The 25,914-nt window shown below is 43.4% G+C and overlaps 1 protein-coding gene across 1 annotated transcript; it reads right to left on the minus strand.

Moving 5' to 3' along the window:
• Nucleotides 1–12: 12 nt before the first annotated feature.
• ASH2L (ASH2 like, histone lysine methyltransferase complex subunit) lies at nt 13–25,883 on the minus strand. Its single transcript, XM_070364385.1, has 16 exons — nt 25,650–25,883; nt 24,931–24,997; nt 23,788–23,933; nt 20,464–20,552; nt 20,107–20,201; nt 16,065–16,160; nt 15,269–15,364; nt 14,524–14,599; nt 12,279–12,372; nt 11,365–11,582; nt 4,369–4,536; nt 3,883–4,076; nt 2,959–3,051; nt 1,590–1,688; nt 847–906; nt 13–745 (listed from the first exon to the last, which is right to left on the minus strand). The coding sequence occupies exons 1-16, from the start codon at nt 25,838–25,840 to the stop codon at nt 638–640; spliced, it is 1,890 nt and encodes a 629-aa protein (XP_070220486.1). The 5' UTR covers nt 25,841–25,883; the 3' UTR covers nt 13–637.
• Nucleotides 25,884–25,914: the final 31 nt, after the last annotated feature.

The raw sequence follows: 25,914 nt of genomic DNA on the forward strand, positions 1-25,914 counted from the left end.
CAAAGTGCCACATACACTCGAAGACAAGTTTTATTTGGGAAGAGCTTCTCACTGTTAAAGCTGCAAGCAAGTGCCTTTCACAATGACAGTCCTATGGACCTAGTAGTTTCAGAGATCCCAGTGTTCAAAAGTTCATCTCAAAATTAAAAGCACACCCACACCAAAAGGAAAACATTTTTAGACTGCTTTGGAATGTAGTCGTGGATTCCAGCTCTTCTCAGAAATGGGCCCACTGCTTCCTGGGAACCAGGTGGGAGGCAGGCAGTGCCCACAGAAGGAAATGTCTCTAAATAAGTTAGCTACTGGACGAGACGACCCCGTCCTCCGAAAACACAGGAAGCAGCATGTCTCAGCTGGTGGGCTATGTGGTACAGCCCTTTGCACGGGGCGCTTATGGGATCCCAGGGCGGCAGCTGTTGCGGTGTGGTGTGCACAGGGAAAGCCGTCCCGGAAGGGCGAGTAACGAAGGGCAGGGATCTCTCCCAGTCCCACTCGGCCTTCAACTTACTACAGCAGAGGCCCTGTTCTGTGGCGTCTTCGGGAAAACTTGCAACAGTTAAAAAACAAAAACAACCCCCCCCCGCCCCCCAATACAATTTCCCAGAAAGTCTGTATCTGCAAAGAGAAAGGGACTTGGTCAGGGCTCCCACGGGGGGCTCCGCCTTCCATCCACTTCCGTCTCCACGTGATACAAGACATCAGCCAGAGTGTGCTCCACCACGGCGCCCCAGCCCATGTCACTCATCTGTGGAGGAATAAGGGACAGAGAGTGAGGTGAGACGAGAGCAGCGGCGGCAGGAAGTAACAGAGACGATGATGCCCGCAGGCGGGTTCAGTGGTACTCACAGGGCGGTACGTGAGATCCTTTGGAGGGTACTTGAAGCATGGTCCAAAGTTTATGGAGACCTGGGACAAATTCAATCCAGGCAGACGTGAAGAAAGGGAAGAAAGTAGTGAAAACCTGAGCATGACAAGGGAGGCTTTTAAATGTAGCTGTGATATTCAGGGTACAACTGGAACAGAGGGTATACATTAATAATTGCTCAAAGTGGTCAAGGCATCATGAATTAGGTAAACAGACTTTGCTGACTTCTGTTTATAACCTAAAGATTTCCTTGTATGACTTCAGCAGTGGTTACTGACAAGTAAAAGGACATGGAAACTTCCAGGCACTGCCTTTACAAAATTTTTTTAAACTGGCTCTAATGACAGTCTCCTTCATGCTGATCATATTAAAAAAAAAAATCAATATAAGCAATAGTCACTAATGATGGTAGGTTATCATGACACATAACAGCAAATTAATTTATGCATGTACACACCTTATATCCTTTACACTGAACAGCACAGGCCACGCAGCAACATCCAGAGGAAAGGTGTGGAGCATAGTAACCAAGCGATCTTTATCTACCCAAGCAGACACTTCCTAAAGTGCCCAACTATTTCTGGAACCAACAGGAGGGCTACGCTGCCTGCTCACTCCTAGGCCTTTCACACGTCCTTCTAGAACCCAGCTCATGGCTCTCTGACCACAGCGGCTCACCGATCTCTCTCGAGCCATGTTCGCAGGATGAACAGAGGGTACGTACCGTGCAGCTCTTATACAGGGAGATGGCTGGAAAGTAAACCCCTTCAAAAATGTCTTTGTAAGCCACACCTTGATTGACACCATTTTTATAAAAAATTATCTGAAACAAAAACCATGGTTTTACTTCAGAATTTCAAAAAAGAACACACTAAAATGAACTCTGCTGGAGGACACTTTACTAGCGGTTTGTGGGCAGCACGACTACGGAATTCAAAGAATAGCATAGCTCATTTAACAGCAATAGCTGACACTTATTATGCAATATCTTAGGTTTTCTCACTGCATATCTACATGCATTGTTGTAGCAAGTGCTTACATTTATCTGTTTCTGAATTCCTATGCTACTTACACCAAATAGTTCCACTTTGTTATTCATTATATTTATAAAAAGTAGCTGGTCTTCCACTGGCCCCTTGGAGCAACACCCTTTTAAGCTTATTTATTTGTCCCCTTCCCTTGCCTCACTCAGGTCCTCCCTTCTGCACTTCTACTTTGAAAATCTCGCAGGTCTTCTGTCAAGGTCCTAGAATTCTCCTTTATCCTTTCTTTCTTGAAACTATCCTGAATTTTCTCTCTTAACCACCTGAGATGGACTTCAGGAAAAGCTGCTTTTTCTGAAGTACCGTTCTCTATCTCTTCTTCCCAGGAACAGCTATGTTGCACCTGGCTGTATTTTCTGGCTCAATTAACTGCTTGCCTTCACTACTTTTCCCTAAAACAAGCGGAATCCTAAGTGTATTCTCCCACATTTGCTTCTTTTTTTTTTTCCCCCACATTTGCTTCTATTACTGTCAATCACAGGTGGCTTCACAGCATTTTTATGGAGGAGTGTCCCCAGCTCAGGACTTTTCTCCCACCTTCTATTTTTGGCCCTTGTGGTTGGTCCAGATGCACCAGCCCTTCTTTGATTGTGCTGTAACCTTGGACAAACATATTCCCAGCAACCCTGGAGAAGGGAGGTGGGGAAAGTTCTAGAAGACAATGAATAAGGCATCAGAGCTCCTATTGCCCCGGGTCACATAGCAAGGCCAGCATGTCCTACTCCAGGGTTCACCCCTCTGCACTTGCTCCCTGCTTTGATAAAGGACCGCTATCTCTGACTTGCTTCCTCGACTGCCTGCAGACGTTGCTTATTCAGCTGCTGTTTTATATCCTTTTCTCCAAGAACCCAGGTCAGCCTTCTCGTGGCAGCAGGCACCCCAGGAAGAACCAAGCACAGCAGGCAGGAGAGTGTGTTGGCCCTGCTGTTGTTGTATCAGCAGAAATCCCTCCACTGCGCCGTGGGCCTCAGTCCCCTCACTTTCATAACAAGGGGCTTGGGCCCAGAGAACAAATTCTTCTACTTCTGACATTTAATGACCATGACTCACCTCACTGTGAGGAGTCTGCTTTAGGCTCTTCTCTGCTTTATCCACAAAGTCTTTTTCTTCAAAATACAAATAACTCTTGAACTTTATTAAAGCCTTGAAAACCGAGAGAGAGAAAAGGAACAGTGAAGCAGCAGCTACATCATCATGAAAAAAAACAGCCAGATTCACATAAATAGCATGAGTCTTTGTGTTTTGAACAAAATTAGTATCTCTGCAGAATCAGGTTTGTTATACTTTGAACCACGTGCATCTTAAGAATTACCAGATGGTACACACTTATTAAACATCTTCATAAAAGGCCCTTACTAAGACTCCTCTGTCCAAGGGATTCTCCAGGCAAGAATACTGGAGTGGGTAGCCTTTCCCTTCTCCAGGGGATCTTCCCAACCCACGAATCAAACCTAGGTCTCCCACATTGCAGGTGGATTCTTTACTAGCTGAAACACAAGGGAAGCCCTCTGAAGTACTTGGCAGAGGTTACTTGGTGGGGGTTAAAAAAACATGGATTAATGGGTGACCAGGTCGGTAGAGGAATGAATGGATAACATGGTTTTTGCATACTGATTTGGCTGCATCAGTTCTTAGTTGTGGCACACAGGATCTTCGTTGTGGAGCACGGGCTTGGTTGCTCTGCGGCATGTGGGATCCCAGTTCCCCAACCAGGGATCAAACCCTGTTCCCTGTACTTCAAAGTGGATTCTTACCCATGGGACCACCAGGGAAGTCCTTGGATAATATACGATAATGGCAGAGTCTAGGTATTGGGCATTTGGACACCTACTTTTAAATTCTTTGAACTGTGTTATGTCTTAAAATTTCCAAAATGAAATATTGGGAAAGATAAGCATCAAGAGAACATGCAGCTGCAGGTATTGGCTGCCACTGGTCTTCAAACCCAGGGATCTCTCAGGAGGACAGACTCACCTTATCTTTGTAGGTATCGGGCAGTGACTTGGCTGTCTCTGTATCTTCGGGAAGGTTGATATAAAATCCCAGGACGTCTCCCTGTCCGTAGCCAGAAGAGTAGTGTTTGCCAATGGACTGGTGGAATTTGGTTCCCTTTTTGCTCCGCCAAGAATAACTAAATTTATCATAACCTAAGGGAGCCTGAAGGTTACCTGTTCCAATAAGAACATACACAGCAAGTCAGGACTGCAAGTCTACTCTGGCCTGCTGAAAGAAAAGATTCTACTCCTTTTTAATTTTTTACGAATTTTGTCAAACTGCTAACAAACTATTTCTCACAAGCAATGAATTATAAAAATATTCCTAGGAACTTCAACCTACCTAAACCTTTAGGAATTGAACATTATGCCCACAAAATCCAATAAGCCCCAAAGTCATGACGGTCAACCAGATGGTGGACACCTCTCCACCTGTCGCCATGTCTGTATCACAGCCCTGGCTTACCTAACGGCTGGGACCAGCCCAGTCTGGCGGCAGTGTCTGGCGGCATCTCATCCACTGTGATTTCAAAGTACCAGGCACCTTTCCGAACCCCATGGGAAGCCCGAACCATAGAGTAGCCCTTCTCGCCAACCACAGTCAGCCGGTCATCGGAGATCTTTAACTGGGGAGCTACAGTGATAGAGATGAAAAGAAAAGCCTGCAACTTATTTGAAATACTTTGGAGACAATAGCCACAAAAACACAGTCTCTTACCCTCCAGTTAAGCAAAATTAAAAACCAGAAATATCAAGCCAGGAATTTGAAATATTAGTTTAGGAATTAAAAACTTCAAGATACAGATGAAGGCAGAGAAAGAAAGAAAAAGGAAAAAAGCTGTCAAGCAGCCACTTGTTATTATATATGATTATTTAAGATGGCAGGTTAAATTATACTATTCCCTAAAATACAACTGTGTTTGGAACCTGATATGTGACTAAATCATCAGGATTTAGAAGACATTTTATTTGAAACAATTTCAAACTTTCAAAAATAGTAGAATCGTCCTATGTCCTGCACTCAGCTCCCCAAGTGTGAACACCATCTATGACCACATATGAGGACCATACTGACAGGACGCAGTACGTGCGACCATTTCTGTGATTCTCCTGTCGAGAATGCAGAACCTGGATCACGAGGAACCAGATGAAACTAAACTGAGGGATACTCTGTAAAATAACTGGTCTCTTCATTTTCAGAAGTGTCAAGGTCAAAGTCTAGGAAAGGTGAAGAAACTGTTCCAGGCTGAAGCAGAATTCAGAATCACAACTAAATGCAGCAAATTACTTTCAACTGGATGCTTCTGCTATAATGGACACACCAGATCATCTGGAGAAACCTGCACTGCATCTGAGGATGGGATGGAAGTAATCAGACGCTGACTTTCTGCCTTCGGCGGTTGTGTACTGGTTCCATAGGAATGTAAGTGTAAAAATAACTACTAGTTATTTGATATTCTTCCTGTCAAGGGATGCAGTCTAATTTCTCTCCACTTGAGTGTGGAATGAATTTAGTGACAATTTCCAAATAAAACGAAGTTAGAGTTGACTGTCTGACTTTAAGATGGGTCAAACGCATTATGGCTCCCTGATCACCTGCTCTGGGAGAAGTTAGCTTCCAGTGAAAGTGAAAGTCGCTCAGTTGTGTCCAACTCTTTGTGACCCCACGGACTATACAGTCCATGGAATTCTCCATAGCTTCCAGGGATGAGGACAAATTAGCAGTCTATGGACCACAAGTGAGGATCTGAGGGCGTCTTGTCAAAGCTGCGTGACTGAGCCGTCTTGGAAAGAGACCTGTCGGCCCCAGCTAGGCGCTTGATGACAACCTCCTGAGTTTTCCTGAGCCAGGCCACACAGCTAAGCTGCCCCCAGATTCCTGACCCTCAGAAACCGTGGGCTGATGAACACTGGTCGCTTTAGACTGCTAAGTGTTACAGTGATCACTGTGCAGCACTAGATGACACAGAGAGAACGTCCTGTCTGTAAGAAACACAAAATAAACCTCTCAGTGGTTGAAAGGGCATCATGGCAATTTACTCTCTAGCGGTTCAGGGAAAAAAAACCAACAAGTTTCCTATAGTTCTTACAACTTTCTTAAGAAATAAATCTGAGGGGACTTGCCTGGTGGTCCAGGGGCTGGGGATCTGCCTGGCAATGCAGGGGATGCAGGTGCCATCCCTGGTCAGGGAACTAAGATCCCATTCGCCATGAAGCAACTAAGCCCACGGGCACTGCAGTGAAGACCCAGCACGCAACAACTAAGACCTGACACAGCCAAATAAATACAGAAATATTTTTTTTAAATAGTAATAATTTGGCTCTCTTGGTGGAGCAGATCGTAAAGAATCTGCCTGCAATGCAAAAGATCCAGGTTTGACCCCTGGGTTGGGAAGATCCCCTGGAGAAGGGAGCGGCAACCCACTCCAGCATTCTTGCCTGGAGAATTCCATGGACAGAGGAGCCTGGTGGGCTACAGTCCATGGGGTCGCAAAGAGGTGGACACGACTGAGCAACTAACACTTTCACTTTCTTTAAAAAATAATAAACAAATCTGAGATAACTTCAAAATAAAGTTTAAAAGATACTATATAGACGGTTAAGTTTTAAAAGGCTCAGCACAGGCAGCAGGAGCCACTACTATCCCTGCACTAAGTTCTAACAAGTCACTGCTAAGGGCCCATGGTCTCTCTTTTTCTCCCCTCCAGAATTACAGCTAATAGTGAAACAAGACAAGGATCACTGCTTAAACCCGGACGTCGCTTATCTGGCCCTTCCCTACTCTCAAAGCATGCTTGTCACTAGCAGGAGTCAATCCTAAACGGTTCATCACCCCAAGGGGTTACGTCCCAGTGACTTCACTGTCTCCTTCACTTTTGATTGACAAGCATCAGTACAAGAGTTACAGCTTTTAGCATCAATTCAAGAAATAATGAAGGGGACTTCCCTGGTGGTCCAGGGGTTAAGAATCTGCCTGCAAATGCCGGGGACAGGGATTCGATCTCTGGTCCAGGTGGATCTCACATGCTCGGAGCAGCTAAGCCCGCGCACCACAACGGCCGAAGCCCGCGTGCTCTGCAGCCCAGGCTTCAGGACGAGAGGCCACTGCAACAAGGAGCCTTCGCACGACAACAAAGACCCAGCACGGCCAACAAATAAATAAATTTTGAAAAAATTAGAAAGTTAAAAAAAACAGAAAGAAAGAACGAACGGCTTCCTAATGAAATAACTATATGGATGTGTTCAGATTTAATTAAAAGAAACAAGTGAAAGAGGCATATTTTACACAACCATGGAAATGTGAACTGAGTATGGAATAATTAAGAAACTATTATTCACCTTCATTAGGTAACACAATGGCATAGTGGTTATGTTTTTAAAAATCCTTGTTGGAGATAAATACTGAGATATTTATGGGTGAAATAATATGCTATCTGGAATTTGCATTAATACTCCAGAAAAACAGCAAAAAAAATTCATGAAGTACACCTGTCTAACAGTAGTTTCTTTAAATTCACTTTCCCATTCTACAGGATAATGAATGCTATTCTAGTAACTGAATAAATTATGCCATTAAAAGAACTATTATACATTAAAAAAATAGTTTCACATTTCAAAAAAGTCATACACAAAGTCAAAAGACAACTGACAAACTGGGAGAAAATACACCACAGACAAAGGGCTAACTAACATCCCTAACATATGAAGAGACAAAATATCAAACTCCCAACAGAAACAGGGGAAATAAAAAAACACAAACCTAATGCACAAGATAACAACTCAAACAAGAAAATAACATTCAAAGAAACACAAAATCCTGAGACTCCACTTCTCACCTCTCAGATGGGACAAAATTAATACCTAGGAAATCTTCTGTTTGTGAGGTTATACGGAAACAAACATTCTCTACATTGCTGGTGGAAATGCAAACCAGCACAACCTTTTGAAGGGAAACTTGGCAATATTGAACAAAACTACATATATACTTATTTTGGTTCAGCAATTCCACTTCTAGAATTCTACCTTGGAAAATACACCACCAATAATACACACACACACACCCCAAAGCTATCCACTGCTTCTCTGTCAATCCAAAATCCTAGCAACAACCTAAATGCCTATATTCAGAGCAGCTGAATACACCATGTACATCCACATAATGGCATATCATAAAGCTAAAAAAAAAAAAAAAAAGTGGACGAGCTCTTTGAAATAGTCTGGAGTAACTGCATGAAGCAAAATGCAAGACTCCCTACAGTATGCTGCCTTTCTGTACAAAAAAACAAGGAGCAAAGGAAATACATGTGTGTGCTCGTCTGTGCAGAAAAAACACAGCCAGGATGAACTAGAAACTAAAGAGCCTGGCTAAGTGCAGAGGTGGGTGGGAAAGCAGCAGGGGAAAAGGAAGAAATGAGGGCAGGCAGCAGGGCTGAGGAGGCAGTGACACTGAGCAAACCTCAGTGAACAGCAGTAATTCTCAGAACCCCGGTAATGTCACATGTACCCTTCACACACACACACACGCCCCCAGTGTGCAGGAGAACCCCAATGGCATACCAACACTAACAAGTAAGCCTACCTGTATCACAAATGAAAGTTGTGACCACGCTGAAGGAGGTGAGGAGGAAAAGAACTAAGCCAACAGTATCCACACGGGACAGTGCAAGGCCAAGACCGAAAGAGCTGTACACACATGCTGTAATCTCGTTAGTGAATGCTTCCTACAGTGGTCTGCAATTCTCAAACCACCCTGTGTGCACATTCGACATGAATAAGTAAGAAAATGTGCTGTAGATAATTAGAGTCAGGTTTCTCACTGCTCCAGAAAGAAGTTACAAACAGAAAGGTGGGAGGTTGGATGACTCTATGGTGGTTTTCCAATCTCTCAGTCATGTCTGACTCTCTGTGACCCCAGAGACTGCAGCACACCAAGCTTCCCTGTCCTTCACTATCTCCAGGAGTTTGCTCACTCATTTCCACTGAGTCAATGATGCCATCCAACCATCTGGTCTTCTCTCGTCCCCTTCTCCTCAATCTTTCCCAGCATCAGATCTTTTCCAATGAGTTAGCTCTTCACATCACGTGGCTAAAGTATTGGAGCTTCAGCTTTAGCATATGTGTTTCCAATGAATACTCAGGACTGATTTCCTTTAGGATTGACTGGTTTTGATCTCCTTGCAGTCCAAGGAACTCACAAAGTCTCTGCCAGTACCACAGTTCAAAACCATCAATTCTTCAGTGCTCAGCTTTCTTTATAGTCTAATGCTCAGATCCATACATGACTACTAGAAAAACCATAGTTCTGACTATACGGACCTTTGTTGGCAAAGGGATGCCTCTGATTTTTAATACACTGTTTAGGTTTGTCACAGCTTTCCTTCCAAGGAGCAAGCGTCTTTTAATTTTATGGCTGCAGACCCTACAGTGTTTGATTAAAATCCAAGGTGGCAGAGTAAACTCGGTACAGGCCATGTACGTGTGTCCGTTACGACGCAGACACGTATTTTCCACCTGGATCCACCGAGGGAGCCCGGAGTACCACCCCGCAACGGCGAGCATACAGAACGCTCACATCTTCACTTCTGAGGCTGCTTCCCCAATCAAAGGAATCTGGGTTCCCTGGAGAAGAAGCTGATACTTGGCCTGCAGCATAGAAAACGTGAGATGAACCAGAAACAAACAACTTGTGACGCAAGTAAGGGAAAATAAACGATGGGGGCTTATCAACAGGACACAAGAGATTCCACTGGCAACAATGTTAAATGGACCCGGGGGGTATTATGCTCAGTGAAATAAGTCAGAGAAAGACAAGTATTCTGTTATCATTTTTACGTGGAATCTAAAACACCTAATGAATGTGTGAAACAAGAAAGAGATTCACAGATAGAGAGAACATACTAGTGCTTACCAGAGGTGCATGCAGGAAGCGGGAACGGGCAAGATACAGGCAGAGGACCAAGGGGCACAAACCACCATGTGTAACCCAACGGGCTATGAGAATACACCGTACGGCATCAGACAACACAGCCATTGCTTTGTAATAACTTTGAGTATCATCTCTAAGAATACCCAACCACTATGTTATAAACCTGAAACTAATATCCTAAGTCAATTATACTTCCAAAAAACAAAACCCCACAGGAACCAACCTGAAGAAGCTCCTAATGACCAAAGCTGGAGTAATTTGAATGACAAAATAAAATATAGCCTACAAAATACATAAATATGTGTTAAGTCCACAGTGATACAAATAATCAATTAAATAATTAAATAGAGAAAAGAAGAAATAGCAAACGATTAGGCAAACACCACATTAACAACAAGATCCACGAATGGATGCTAAAATTAGTGGGCAAAACTTTAGAGAAACAGGATATTTGTATAACCTTGAAGGATCTTTCCCTAAGATATGTATTAACTACAAAGGGAAAGAGAGTAGAGAGAGCCAGCAGAAACCACCTTAGCCAAATGACTGTGCCCACACGATTGATAACAAGACACACGGACATCACAAGCCTATAGAGATGATGCAGTAGGAAGGATCCATGTGCGCACTGCTCTTACAGGAGTGTACAACCACAGTCTAAATGTGAAAAAAAAGTCAGTCAGACCCTCACTGAGGAACACTCAAAAAGTAGTTGATTAACACTGCAAGGGACTATGAAGAAATAATTGAACGCAATGTGAAATCCTAGAAAAGAGGCATTAGTGGAACACTGGTGAAATTTATAAAGTCTTTAGCTTCATTCATGGTATTTACTAATGTTAATCTCCTGGGTTTGTTGTTTTTCTGGCTACGCTGAGCAGCCAAGGATTGAAGCTTCGCCCCCTGCAGTGGAAACTCAGATTCGTAACCACTGGACCTTCAAGGAAGTCCCATCTCCTGGTTTTGATAACTGTACTGTGGCTGTTTAAGGAGAAACTCCTTAGGAGAAGTTTGATGACAGATATATGAAAGTTCTAGTATTTCGTGTTTTGCAGCCTGGTGGCTCAGACGGTAAAGAATCTGCCTGCTATGCGGGAGAAGCAGGTTCGATCCCTGGGTCAGGAAGACCCCCTGGAGAAGGAAAAGGCAACCTACTCCAGTATTCCTGACTGGAAAATTTCATTGACAGAGGAGCCTGGCAGGCTATATGGTCCATGGGGTCACAAAGTGTTGGACATGACTGAGCGACTAACACTTTCACTTTCAATATGGAAATTCTATTATTTTTGCAACTTTATTGTAAGTTAAAATTAGTTCAAAATAGAAAATTAAAAACAAAAAAGTATCTGTATATAAATGGCTAGAGCTTATAAGGACAGACAAAGAAGGAAATGACTTCCTGCATTCCGGCTGAGCCTAGTTAGAGACGGGGTGAGGATTAGATTGGCAAGTCCATCTAATTCTAGACAGGACAGAGCTGACGATAGTAGTTCTGAGCAACACAGGGCCCAGCACAAACATTAACAGCTTACCCACCTCGATCATGGAGGGCTAACAAAACCCGTTCATATAAGCAGGCTCTGTAGAGATCTCCCGGAATCGGTTTTCCTGCCCAGCAGTCGAGTTCGAGCTTCTCAGGGTCAGGGGCGTGGGGATCGGGCTCAGCTAGAATATAGCGATAGCCATCTTTGTTAAACGGGTGTTCCAAGGGGTAGCCATGAGGGGGAAGACGCTGAGCAGAAAACAAAGGGTCACTGCAGAAAGGAAAAAATAAAATCAAGAAACTACAACCCCCTCCTCTAGCTCACGTGCCTTCAATTCTGTCAGACAGGCCTCTGCTGTATTCGGTTTCAACTGGAACACCGGCAACTTCAAATGTTTTTCATTATTCAAATAGATCATTCTGCCCTCTGCAGGCAAGATGGGGAAATGAGAACTACTTTATCTGAATATGCATCTAAGCCAGGGGAGACAGGGCGCAGAGGAACAAGGGCGGTTTCCTGCAGCATGTTTATTACTACGACTAAAGAACAGAAACTCAGTGATATGAACACCCACAACCTGTTTCCAGTCTGAATAAGAAATGACCTGGATTTCGTCACCCTAGTACTGAACAAAGTGAAGGGAAGAGCTATGAGGGGGACAGGCAGAAAGTTTACTGTATAAGAGCTGACCTTCAATACTGGTTTCTTTCACTGCCTTTGGTCCATCTATCCTTTCTCAAGATGCCTTAGCGGAACTTCACTCCCAGGTCAATCACCACAGGGTGCTTCCCTGGGGCTGTTTCATTTAGAGACAAGTTCCCCGAACAGGGCACCTAGTCTGGGGCTACTTGACCCCTCAATCTGTTTAGATTTGAGAACAAGGGGCAGGCTTGTGCCCGCAGACGCTGATCTCTTGCCTCACTGAGGGGCTCTGCAGCCCTCTGACGTGGTGGGGGGGGTGTTCACCTCCGGGCCTTCTTGGTGGTCCCCGCGGTGCTGCCATCCTGCTGTTTGCGCTTGGCTCCTCTGCCTTTCCCGCTGCTTCCTGCTGCAATTCCTCCTTTGAAGAGAAGGCAGATCCCTTTCAGTGAGCTGTGACAGGCACCCTGTGGGACTCTCCCCTGGGACGAACACTCCCAGCGTGCATTTGTGTGACACCACAGGATTTCCTTCCCAGAAGCATACTGGACTTCACCCTGGTTCGCCTGAGTCTGCTGGGTGGCTCCCAGCACAGAATACTGGGTTCTGGCAGCGACTCCAGTGAACCCAGCACTAATGAACCTGGGTTACAGCTGTGCCCTTCGCTTCTTAAATGAACTGCAACTCCTGGAACACTTTCCAAGGATGTGACACAAATGCATTTTCACTCATTCAGACTGCAGACACCCACAGCTGGAAGTAACTGCGTGGATAGTTTTTTCCCACTCAAATCAATACAAACATCCATAAGGAGAACATCCTCACTGAAGGGATGCTCGCTTGCATGAACTACACACGGCATAGTCCATAAACATGAGAGAGGCACAGGATCTGCTAAAGCGCTGAACTTGAACTTCCAGCAAAACAGAAGTACACCAAACGTGGAAACAAAAAACAGAAATACTAAAAAGGTGTTTCTCTTCAGTGCTGCTAGGCATCTGGTGTGGTTGTACATGACACAAGCAGGAAAGGCGGCTTTAAATTTAGTCAGCAATCTTTACAATTATTAAAATTGTGCCAACACATCAAATTTAGGTTAGACGAATCTGGCTTGTGGAAAATAAAGAATTTATAAATTAAAAAAAAAACGAGCTACATACTAAAAGCCACAAGGAAGACTACCTTGTGCATTTAAATAGGTACTTTGAAATTTCTGTCCAGTTGTCATTCCTCTCAATTAGTTTGTTTTTCCAACTTCCAGGAAACATCCCTGAACTGCAGGAAAACACCTTTATGTAACAACTGCATGGAGTACTGTATCTTAATTTGGGGCAAGCTGGGAAATTATCAGCAGTTCTGCTGCAATAAAGAGAGGATCAAGACGTTGAAGGCAGGTCATATTCTGCACAGACAGGACCAGATTTATGCTGAACTTCCTTTTATGAACATATCAGGTGTCATCCTGTCCTCATAAAAGGCTTAATGTTGAACTGTTAAAACATCAACATCTCTATAGTTTGTTACCGTAATCAAAAAACTATTAAGGTTTTATTGGCGTTGCATTTCAATAATTTTGAGACAAGTTTTAGATCCACGTTGAAAAAAACAAGCAACACTAAGGGGGCTGCTGGCCGTGTCAGGCAGAATATGACAACGTACAAGCTTCCAATTACTAACATTAAACCGGAACTACTGTTTCATATCCAGTGCTACTGCCACCAACTCCACAAGGCTTTACAGTCTTAACTCAGTTTCAGCTTCTATCACAACTCAGCAAAAAGCATTTTCCAAACCACAAAATACTTAAGTCTGAGAGGCTGAAAGAAGACAGAGGAGGAATTCACCTCCAAAAGAGGCTCCACCTGTAAGAACAGAAGTGGCACCGTGTATTCATTTGTCAACTTGTAACAAAAAGGGGAAAAATAACATAAAGAGATGAACAGCACACTTAGTTATATTAGTAACAGTGGAAATGGTTACATATTTAAGACCCTATGGCTCCAGAAGAGAAGGTAAGGACACCATATGTCAGATGAAGAGCTGGCTGCCTCCCCATTATGTCTGCTTTCAATGTGTTGCCATTAGTAGCAAAGGGCTGTCCTGCTTTTAGATGGGTCAGACAGAAAAACATGCTACAGTGGGTGGTCAACACAGAAATGGTGTCATGTGCATAAGCTGAAGATTTAGGGCAAGAAAAATTAGAAGATGGGTAGGAAGTTAAATAACAGTAGAATTAAGGAAAATTTGAGTGCAAAGTATGTGAACCTAAATTGTTAGTTATAAAGATACAGATGGGGAGTCGAATATAAACTTAGTAAATCTGACCTTAAAATTGTACTTTGCTTTATGTTAAATGTTTCACTTAAGACCAAACTGTGGTGTAAAGTAACAAAAATTTCTCCTCTACTACCATAGCTCAAATCCATGGCTAGCCCCTAAAAACTGAGATTTGGACTTTAAAGCATCTTAGTAAATACCTAGTTAAGAGTCAGCCCAAAAACTGCCCAATTCTAGGCACATGTGGGTTCAATAGCTTACAAACATTTCATCCATGAGATATTTAAACACTTACCATTTAGATTCCCACTGGTAGACACGGCACTACTCTGTTTTTGGTTGTCATAAGCAGGACCGATGTTACTAAGATCCTAGAGGGAAAATATTCAATTGTAGAGGGTGGCTACCTAATCAAACCAGCCTGGCAATGCTAAAAAAAAAAAAAAAAAAACCCAGGAGAAATTCTAATAGAATGGCAACCTAGACTCTGAAGCCTGCAGAGGTCCCAAACTTAGATGCTTCAGGGATCAGCAAGTCACATGTGTGAGGCAGCCAAGGGTGAGGATGGAAGTGCTTTCAGAATCAGGCTGAGCCAGGGTGGGGGTGGTGGAGGGGGAATGAGGAGGGGTGGTAGAGGACCAAGGGCAGACCTCCCTGTGGGAATCCAGGCCCAATGTGGCTAGAGCTTCACATTTTACAAGAAAAGACAGAAATCTGAATCTCTATGAAATCTGAGGTGGAAAGAAAATCAGAAATAACTTGCAATGGCGTATTTGTGTTACAAGTGAGGACATGGAAGTTTAAAAAGATACAAATGGTATGTGTCAAGTCACAACATTTTAAGGAAGAGCTGCAACTAACACACCGGTCTCCCAGTTTAAGGTGAGCGCTCTTTCCTTCACATGGAATAAGAACCATTTATTTGGAGCCCACTGGGTCATAGGCATTTTTAAGTGGCAAATACACAAATGTAAGCACAGCCTGATTCTGTCCCCGTGGCTTAAAAATCAAATGGGGGCCTGTGAAGCCTATTAACGTACCTGATCCAGAAGGCCAAATTTGGGGTAATCTTCTTCTGGGTCCTTACTCCCTGGATCAGGGTGTTCCTTTACTAAGAACACGTCTCTTTCTTTACTCTAAAAGGAAACAGTATTTTAGTGTTATTGGAAATTTTATATTTACACTGAATGGATGATTAACCCCTAACTCCCAATTCCTAGGTGTAATCTCCAAATCTCAACACCAACACCCTGCCCCTTGAAAAAAAAAAAAAACCAACACACACCAGTACTGTTTTTCTTTGATTAGAAAACTAATGCATGACCGTCAAAAAATACAAACAGTAGAGAAACTTGAAAAAATGAGAGCCACCATCCTTCATAACTCACTCATCCCCACACCTCACAGAGATACACAGTGGTAACAGCTTGCGCTGATGTCTCCCCAGGTGCTCTAAGTCTAACAACAATAATGTACAGAATAAAGTTTGTTTTTTTAAATCAAACAATTGTCTCCAATTTAGTCATAAAACTATACTTGCCAAAGTGCAATGGACAAAGCATTCAGCAGTGTACATAAAACTACCACATCTTCACTTAAGACTACATGCGACTTACTGATTTAGTGTGAAAACCATTAAAATTTACAATTACTAAGATTTAATACTGTTGTTCTCCTGTTCTTAGTCATCACGTTATTTCAGTGAGAACACCATCAAAAAAAAAACACCCAACAAAATCCATTTATTTATATACATATATATAATTTCTAGTATAAATTCTTACAAGGAACACTGGTTTTCTAAATGTTGAGTCTAGTCAATTTTAACTGACTTACCATAGTTTTCACAATGTTATTTGGCCAGGTCATTTTCCCAGGTCTTTGTCTGGTCGTCATGCATTCCCAGTATTTATCAATAAACGGTATGATATCCTGATTTTTAAAACAAAATATATTAAAGCTTTTATAGCTGCTTTCAAAATTATGCTCACACACACACACACACAAAACTGCTGCATTTTCAAAGATCTCATCAGAATCAAAAGACAGATACATGGTTCTCATCTTTTAATAACTGAATGAATATATACTGCATGTGAACAACATGTAAGTTGTGGGGAATTTCAAACAAGCACATACAACTCTTAGCCACACAGGGCTTATGATCCGGTTAAAGGGAAAAGATGTGCCCTCGTCTCCTGGTGTCCTCTCTCCTGAGCTCCTGCTCCTCCGCGCTGGGGACATCTCTACCTGGACATCCTGCACGCACCTCAGACTCCATGCGACTAGGACTGACCTTGAACCTCACCTCACAAATCTGCTCTGCAGATTTCTATTCTTGCTCTTCGCACTCAGGATCACCCAGAATCACAGGTTTGACACACGGAGTCACCCTCATCCTTCTCATGCAACCTGCACATCTCAGCAGTCACCAAGTGAACTTTAAAATTCCAGAAAATGTTCACCAATCAGGCCTCCTTCCTGCTCCAACTGTGGTCCTCGCCAGCCTCTGTTTACACGACTAACACAGTGTCTGAACTTCATCCTCTGTCACCAACATCCTCCCACCCTAGGCCACCTGCCCCAACCTACCACTAACGTCTTTCACCAGATTAAGTTCCGTGAACATGGAAGCTTTACTCAAAGGAGCCAGGCTGAATTAGGGGAAGTATAAGGGAAAAGGGAAGACTGGAACGTCTTCTTGTTCGAGAAGGTAAGAAGAGTTCAGACTGATAGGGACATATCAAAAAGTGTCTGAAGTCAGCCAGGATGGGGCTACACTGGTCAGATCTGAGCATCAGAAATCCAGAAATCCCATGATGGACTATAAAAATCAGCGAGTCTTAAAACTAAAGACAAACAATAGCAACAACAATGACCGAGGAGGACGGGGGAGGGGGCGGCGCGGGGCTCTTCTTTACAAAAGAACTGTAACCAATAAATATATTCTGTTGTACAAGGACCACTCCATTAACTGATTGAGGTTAGGATAATCAGTGGTTACAATTACCACTGCTTGAAAGGGTAGCGAGAACAAGATATTCACACGAACTCCATGTATTAACCATAAATTACTTAATGATTACAAAGAAAAAGAGTCTCTTTACAGTGGAGAAATCAAGTGGTCACATTTGGGATCACTAATAATAAAACAGAGCAATGTCTTATGTCTCCTAATGGAATACAGAGAAAAACACATACTACCTACATAATATTCTTGCCAAAAATGTTTAAGCTAAACCTAGGCATAAGGAAACAAGTTGATAAATCCGAATTGAGGAACATCATGGCAAACAACTGTCTAGGCTCTTCAAAATTTCAAATGTCATAGCAAACCAAAAAGAAAAAAGGAACTGCTCTAGAGATAAAAGGGACATTACAACTAAATTCAATGTGTGATCCTTGATCAGGTCCTGGCTGGAAGAAAAAGCTATGACGGACATTATTTAGACAATAATGTTGAGAAAATGTACACTGTATACACAAAATACACAAACTATAAGAAAACTGCACTGACATTAATTCTTTTGAGTGTGGTCATTGTATTGTGGTTATGAGAGAACACTGGATAAAGTATAATATCTACAATTTTATAGATATTATACTTGTAAGCCTTAAGTCTCATATAAGCTTATCGGGAAAATATACATATTGGTAGATAAAGCAAACACAGCAAAATATTAACAGCAGGCACATCTAGATAAGGAATAAACAGGCATTTATTGTTGTATCTGAATTTTTCTGTATATTTGAAAAATTCAAAATAACAATTTGGAAGGAAAAAAACCAAGCAACAAATCTAATCATAGCACACCTCTGTTTAAACGCATTCTTTTTAATGTAGGAAAAAAGCTGGGCAGGGGCAAGGTGGACCCTCTGATGACTCCCTCAGCTTTCAGGATTAAGCCCTAACTTGTTTGTTTAGCAGAAAAGGCCTTACTCAGTCTGATCCCGAATATACTGGTCTCACTAAACAATGGAACAACTGACTGGTTCCAAATAGGAAAAGGAGTACGTCAAGGGTGTATATTGTCACCCTGCTTATTTAACTTATATGCAGAGTACATCATGAGAAACGCTGGGCTGGAGGGAGCACAAGCTGGAATCAAGATTGCTGGGAGAAATATCAATAATCTCAGACATGCAGATGACACCACCCTTATGGCAGAAAGTGAAGAAGAACTAAAGAGCCTCTTGATGAAAGTGAAAGAGGAGAGTGACAAAGTTAGCTTAAAGCTCAAAATTCAGAAAACTAAGATCATGGCATCTGGTCCCATCACTTCATGGCAAATAGATGTGGAAACAGTGGGAACAGTGGCTGACTATATTTTTGGGGCTCCAAAATCATTGCAGATGGTGATTGCAGCCATGAAATTAAAAGACGTTTACTCTTTGCAAGTAAAGTTATGACCAACCTAGATAGCATATTGAAAAGCAGAGACATCACTTTGCCAACAAAGGTCCATCCAGTCAAGGCTATGGTTCTTCCAGTGGTCAGGTATGGATGTGAGAGCTGGACTGTGAAGAAGGCTGAGCGCCGAAGAATTGATGCTTTTGAACTGTGGTGTTGGAGAAGACTCTTGCGAGTCCCTTGGACTGGAAAGAGATCCAACCAGTCCATCTGAAAGGAGATCAATTCTGGGTGTTCTTTGAAAGGACTGATGTTGAAGGTGAAACTCCAATACTTTGGCCACCTGATGCGAACAGCTGACTCACTGGAAAAGACCCTGATTCTGGGAAAGATTGAGGGCAGGAAGAGAAGGGGACAACAGAAGACGAGATGGTTGGATGGCATCACTGACTCAATGGACATGGGTTTGGGTAGGCTCCGGGAGTTGGTGATGGACAGGGAGGCCTGGCGAGCTGCAGTTCAGGGGGCTGCAAAGAGTCAGACACGACTGAGCGACTGAACTGAACTGAACTGAACTGAACTAAACACCCTATACCAACCAGTGCTGTTCTTTTTCTTTTGGTCAAGTCATGCGGCTTGTGGGATTTTAGTTCCTCGATCAGGGACTGAACCCATGCCCCGGGCAGTGGAAGCTGAGTCCTAACCATTAGACCACCAGGGAAGGGGGAGTCCCCAGCCAGTGTCTTTCAAACTGTAGGTTGCAGTCAATTAGTGGGGTATACAATCAATCTTGTAGGTCAAAGCTAGCATTGACTAGAATAGAAAATATCAGCATGTGGAGAGAGAAGGTGAGAGGGTGCTTCAGTCTTGAAAGACTCACGGATGGGCTGACCATCTAATTTTAAATACTGACTTTAGTCATGTGGTTTAACAATAAAGGATATATATATTTTTTTAATAAGTCAACCTTTTCCCTAACAAAATCTATGATAGGCATCCATGAAAACAGCTCAAACTAAGCTGAGAAGGTTCACCTCAAAATCTGATTATTAATCGTGGAACAGACAATTGTTTGCTTCTGTAAAGCCAATCAAAACTATTTAAAGATTCATCCTTCTAAGAGCTAAGCCAATGACATAATGAACACACACCAGGAAGTTAGTAAATCACACGAAATGAGAAAAATGGAATCACTGAATCTACAGTCATATATTCATAGAAACTGGGGGAAAAGAACTTGTCAGGCTGTACAGTTGACCCTTGAAAAATCATGGGGTTAGGGGGACTGGACTGTCCACAGTCAAACATCCTCCTAGAGTTTTACAGTTGGCTCTCTGTATTCATGGTTCTACACCCAAGGATTCAACCAGCCTTGAGTTGTGTAGAACTGTGGTATGTATATACTGAAAAAATCCGCATGTAAGTGAACCAGTGAAGTTCACACCTGTGCTGTTCAAGGGTCCACTGTATTCAGAAGTTCCTCCTGCTTCTCTGGCATGATTGCAATGACAGTAATTCTATCTCTACCTTATCTTTGGAGAACATGGTTTTTGGATGCTCATCTTGTGTTCGGGACTGCCACGTTAGGTTGGCCAAAGCACTAAGGCACATTTCTTTTAAGTCTACAAAAGCAAAAAGGAAGAAAGAGTTACTGTAGTAATATATTCCTGCCACCAGAGGAATATTCAACCAGATGGTCCACAGATTAACAACTACAGCATCATGTGATCTAAAATGGACAGGAGCAGGCATCCAGAGCTAAGCTCCAAGGTAAATTCTACCAGCCTCGTGGCAGAGGTTCCCCAACTTGGCTGAGCCCAGATCCCTTTTCTCTGCCGGCTACCAGAGGAGGTCACCATGCAGCCCTCCAGGGCTCGTCCTTACTTGCTTGCTTCCGGAGGAAGTAGGTGTTCCCGCTATGATGGCACACGTTGCAGTGGAAACTGTAGTTGGTCATGAAAGGGAGGCAGGATCTGGAGAACGCCAAATTCCGCACATTAGTGAACCTCTGAACACACGCTTCAAAGAAGTACATCAACAGGGATCCTTTCCCTCAGTGAAAGTTAGATAATGATGCTAATATAGTAGCACACTCTTAAAACTTGAAAAGGGTACCAAAACAGGGCCCTTTGTAGTTTTACAAATAGCTGAACTTTTCTGTCACAAAAATTTAGCAGGACATTATCCACCACGGTTGATTCAACATCTGGCAGGCTCTGACTGGAGCCCCTATCCAGGCTAGTTTATTACAGTTTTTAAACACCTAAAAACACTTGTGGAAGAAGACAAAGCAGTCTCTTTGAATATCTTTGCACTGAAATATCTATATTTAAGTCTCTTTGTAAAGTGTCAATAAAATTGTTGGAAAGGGCAGACAGAGGTATAAAAAGATTAACTTCAAAATGTAAATAATTATTCAAGAACAACACAGAAGTCAAAAAACATTACCTGCCTCATTACCAAATGAATCCTACAGATGACCATCTTTAAGAATTTATTTTTTATTTACTTATTTTTTAACATTCACTCTCTTTTCTGAAACACATTATTATTATCTTAAATATTTATTCATTTGGCTGCTCTGGGTCTTGGTTGTGGCACACAGGATCTTTGTTGAGGCATGTGGGATCTAGTTCCCTGACCAGGGATTGAACCTGGGCCCCCTGCATTGGGAGTGTGGAGTCTTAGCCACTGGGCCATCAGGAAAGTCCTGTTTTTAAGAATTTAAAGGACTGAAGTAGTAACTTCAGATTTAAGAGTTAGGGAAGATTTTTTGAGGACACAAATTATGAACTGGATTTGGAAAGACAAGTTGCTTTTCTTTTCTGTAGGTGAGCTATTTCATGTATAGATGAGAAACTGCAAATTTGGAGGCAAAGGGGCAATCTGGTGCACACCAGTTTGGCCAGGGGAGGGGAGTTGTCAGAGATATGCTGAAAGGCTTGAAAGGTAGGAAGTAGCAGAGGCCTCACATGCCTGGGGAAGTGAATTTTCTCTGTGGGTAACAGGAACACCTTGAAGGGGAAGCCATGTGGTGAAAGCGGAAAGTTTGGTGATAGAACAGGTCTGAAGGGAGGAAGAGATTAGAAAAGGGAATATGTGAGAAGCTTCTTCAGCAGTTACAGAAGGTTAAAAAAAAAGGCCTCACATAGAGTGAAATAACAAAATTGGACAAGCAAGTATACAAGAAGAAAAGAAACTGGTTAAGCTTAGGGGATGATTTTATGTGAGGGGGCAGGAAGTGAAAGGAGTCCTAACCACTGAGACTCCTGGTAGGTGTCAGCTCACTTCCTAAGAGATGAGCTCGGGGCAAAGGCAGGCCTGACTGTTTGAAGGCAGAGAAGCCGGTGGAAGGAACTGGGGGCTAACAGGACCCGTGCCTTAGTGCAGCGTGGTGGCCGTGCTGGTGACTGGAAAAGCATAGGAAAAGCTTGGTCCTGCAAAGGAGAAAGCAACAGAGAAACCAAAGACTGGTTTAAGTTGGAAAAGAAGAAATCAAAATAAAGACAGGTTTATCGTGGACTCTGCTGAAACTCAGTTGGTAAAGAATCTGCCTGCAACGCAGGAGACCCAGGTTCAATCCCTGGGTCAGGAAGATCCCCTAGAGAAGGAAATGGCAACCCGCTCCAGTACTCTTGCCTGGAGAATTCCATGGACAGAGGAGCCTGGAGGGCTACAGTCCAAGGGATCACAAAGAGTCGGACATGACTGTGCAACTATCTTCAGCTCAGTTCTGCCGAAACTAATTTAACGTATCCTCAAAGAGATATTTCCAGGTGTGTGTCTACCACCACCATTCAAGGAAGTAAGAAACATCCTTATGAATGTTAAGATCAAGTTCCCTCACCTGTACCTCTCTCTACAGCCCCTTCTACAAACAGCCTGTTGTGGTAAGCTCATTTACAGGAGAGAGAAGCAGGTATACAATTATTAACAAACACGATCAGGTGGTTAGAGCAGTTTTTTTCATACCCTGCTAGCTCACTCACTCACTCCCTCCATCTGCCATAAAAGATAATCTGTCCAACCCACTGGGTTTTAGGTGTAACTTCTCAAGTTCAGGTACACACTGGTCACCAGCAAACCTCTGAACTACGGTTTGATTCGTCTCTGCATCCCTCCGAGTTATCTCTCTGGTAAATTTCCTTTCCTAGGCCCTGTTTATCCAAATAAATTCTCCTTGTGAAAGTGGCCCAATTTAAGGTCTTTCCTAACTGACCAGCTTGTATATTTTCTCTTAGGTCTTTCTACCAAGATCAATTCTTCTGACCACTCAGTATTTTTCTTTCTGTTTAAAACATTCAATCCTTCAATATCAACAGTCACATGTTAATTAGTATATTAACACTACTTTTAACTTTTTAACTAGAAGGCATTCAACAGATTATAAAGGAAGGTATTTCTTCACAAACCAACCCAAGGGACGTTAGTTTCAGAACTAACAATGCAGCCCTCTTTTGAGATAGTCTTATATAAATTTATTTGAATATGGAAAGAACACCCAAGGGAGCCAGCAGTATAGTCATTTCGGTAGACAGTGAGTCAGTAATGCTCTCTTGCTAGCTGTTGACTGAATCTCCTGAATAAGGAGCCTTTCATTCTCAAATTCTTAATATGATTTTAATTCACTAGAAGAGAGGCAAAGACTGGAAATTGATTTTGCTGAGCAGAGAATTCAGGACACCTAAAGGGAGTGAGTTAGAAACCAAAAGGAAAAAGGATGTCAGGCATGAAGAGGCACCTGCCATCTCAAATTTTTGACATCAGGGTTTATCCACCATGTACACCAATCCTTTCCCCCAAATCCACAATATCCAATACAAGGTTTAAATGGTACTGTCTCAAATTTGTTTATGTAATGCTTTGTAATTGCAGTTTTGTCTCCTAAGCACAAAGACAAAGATAATACCTACCATTCTACCTATTAAGGGCAATGCCCTTAGTAGACTAAAAACATGCTCAGACTATTAAAACAATTTCTGATTCAAATCCTACTACTCACTGAACCAGAATCAGGAGTCATGGGAAATCCTATGCATTTACATTTGCCCACACACCTAACTGGGCTTCCCTGGTGGCTCAGATGGTATCTTTACCTGCAGTGAGGGAGACCTGGGTTCGATCCTTGGAGTGGGACCATCTGTTGGACATGTTGAGATCTACTATTTAACACAGCAATTCTCACAAAGGACTTTGAAAAATACTCACGAGGTATCTATACCAAAGGTGTCTGCTGTGAACCATTTGGTACATATTCCACACTGCAGCTCTACCTCTCCCAACTGACGGCCATTTTCTTCATCCACGGAGCCTGCCTGAGTATCCATCACCTCTGAAGTATCCCCAGCACCTTCCTGTGTCCACAGAACCATCAGAGAATCGTGTCAGTTGATCTGATTGTATTTTTGATTCGCTTAAAAACTTAAAAAAAAAACACAAACAACCCTTTTGCCTGGAATTGCTATTTTCCAGTACTTTGCCAAAATGACCAGTGCAAAGGGAGAGAAGAAGGGTACCCCCACATGTTCTCTAGGCCTTTTAGAAAACTTAAGAGCTGCTCCTTTGGCCACATACATGCAAATCTACAAGAAAGGTAATCTTGTAGATATTAAAGAAATGCTGCTGCTGCTAACTTGCTTCAGTCATGTCCGACTGTGTGCGACCCCACAGACAACAGCCCACCAGGCTCCCCTGTCCCTGGGATTCTCCAGGCAAGAACACTGGAGTAGGTTGCCATTTCCTTCTCCAATGCATGAAAGTGAAAGTGAAGTCGCTCAGTCCTGTCTGACTCTTAGCGACCCCATGGACTGCACCCTACCAGGCTCCTCCGTCCATGGGATTTTCCAGGCAAGAGTACTGGAGGCCATTGCCTTCTCCTCAAAGAAATGGGCACTGTTCAAAAATGAATACCCTGCAGAACAAAACTGGAAGGGTCTACAATGTTACCCACCACGTTGGCATCATTGTAAACAATCAAGTTAAGGGCAAGATTCTTGCCAAGAGAATTTATGTGTGTATTGAGCATATTAAGAACACTAACAGCTGAGACACCTTCCTGAAACGTATGACGGAAAAGGATCAGAAAAAGAAGGACGTCAAAGAGAAAAGTACTTGAAATGTATTTGGGCTCAACTGAAGCGCCAGCCTGCTTCACCCAGAGCAGCACACTGTGTGAGAACCAAAGGAAAGGAGTCTGAACTGTTGGAGCCCATTCCCTACAAATTCACAGCATCACGGATGTAAAGAAAACAAAAGACCTGAATGGAGGGGCGGCTAGGGCAGGGGTGGACACACAAACTCTTTAAAAAACCAATCCTATTGACTGTGCAGTAGAAACACTCAAATACTTACAAGTGTATCTTTTCCATTAGAGGATTCTGTCTCCAAGCCACCACTTACATCAACCGAGTTTGCATCACTGTAAAATAAGGAGAGCATTCATGGAAGAAATTTCAGAAGAAAACCTGAAAACGCCTATTCCCAAAGATGATGATCCAAGTACAGCTGAACTTCACATCCCTACTCTTTTTCAGCCAAGCCGATGCTCAGACAGGATGCTCAGCATTAGGAAGAAGGCGGCCAAGATGAACTCAAGCCCGTGGGGCACAAGGAAACCTTAACCGCCCTTGCAGACAAGTCTACAGCGGACAGAACTAGTCCCTGGGGAGGTTCGCAGAGATGCACCTCTCCATCTCTGTTTTCAGAGGGACCGATACTCCTTCCAGCCTGGCAGTACAAAGTGATTTCCCTCTCTGGGAATTCTGAAGGGTTCCTGCTAAAAAAAAGCGGGCGGGGGAGCTACCAACCCCCTGCCGGGGGACCTAGGGCTGGGAGGGAGGCCGAGAAACCGGGAAAGGTGTGCAAAGGGGCGTAGCCTGAGATACGATTCAGAGAGGACGGGTATAGCGGCGGGCGGGACGAAGGCCCCGGTAAAGGCAGGGTGAGCCTTTGGCCGCCAGGCCTAGGTTCGGAGGAGGGATGATGGGAGTGCTCACGGGAGCGGCGGGATTCAGAAGGGACCGGCCTCCCGCCCGCTACCCCGGTCTTCCTCGGGCCGCAGGGTGCCTTACCCGCTTTCGGCCTCTCCGGAGCCGGGCTCCGCGGAGGCTGGAGCAGCAGACGTCCCCTCTCCGGCTGGAGCGGCCGCTACGGCTGCTGCCTGCTTCGTCTCCCCTTCTTCTGCCGGTGTTGCATTAGCAGCTGCTGCCGGGCCTGGTCCTGCGCTCACTCCCAGTCCTGGTCCGCTTCCCGCCGCCGCCATCACTGCCGCCTTCTAGACTTCTCGCGAGAATACTACCTCTTTCTCGCGCGAGATGCTCGCCGGCCTGCTCACCT

Source organism: Bos mutus, chromosome 27 (genome assembly GCF_027580195.1).
Source record: "Bos mutus isolate GX-2022 chromosome 27, NWIPB_WYAK_1.1, whole genome shotgun sequence".
Classification (NCBI taxonomy): Eukaryota; Metazoa; Chordata; class Mammalia; order Artiodactyla; family Bovidae; genus Bos; species Bos mutus.

Excerpts from the sequence above, each read along its gene's own strand:
- ASH2L (XM_070364385.1), bottom strand. The coding sequence starts at position 25,840 with ATGGCGGCGGCGGGAAGCGGACCAGGACTGGGAGTGAGCGCAGGACCA. Across the intron at positions 16,161-20,106 it reads CCATGTTCTCCAAAGATAAG|GATATCATACCGTTTATTGA; the intron begins GTAGAGATAGAA and ends TTTAAAAATCAG. Across the intron at positions 3,052-3,882 it reads CCGATACCTACAAAGATAAG|GCTTTAATAAAGTTCAAGAG; the intron begins GTGAGTCTGTCC and ends TCGGTTTTCAAG.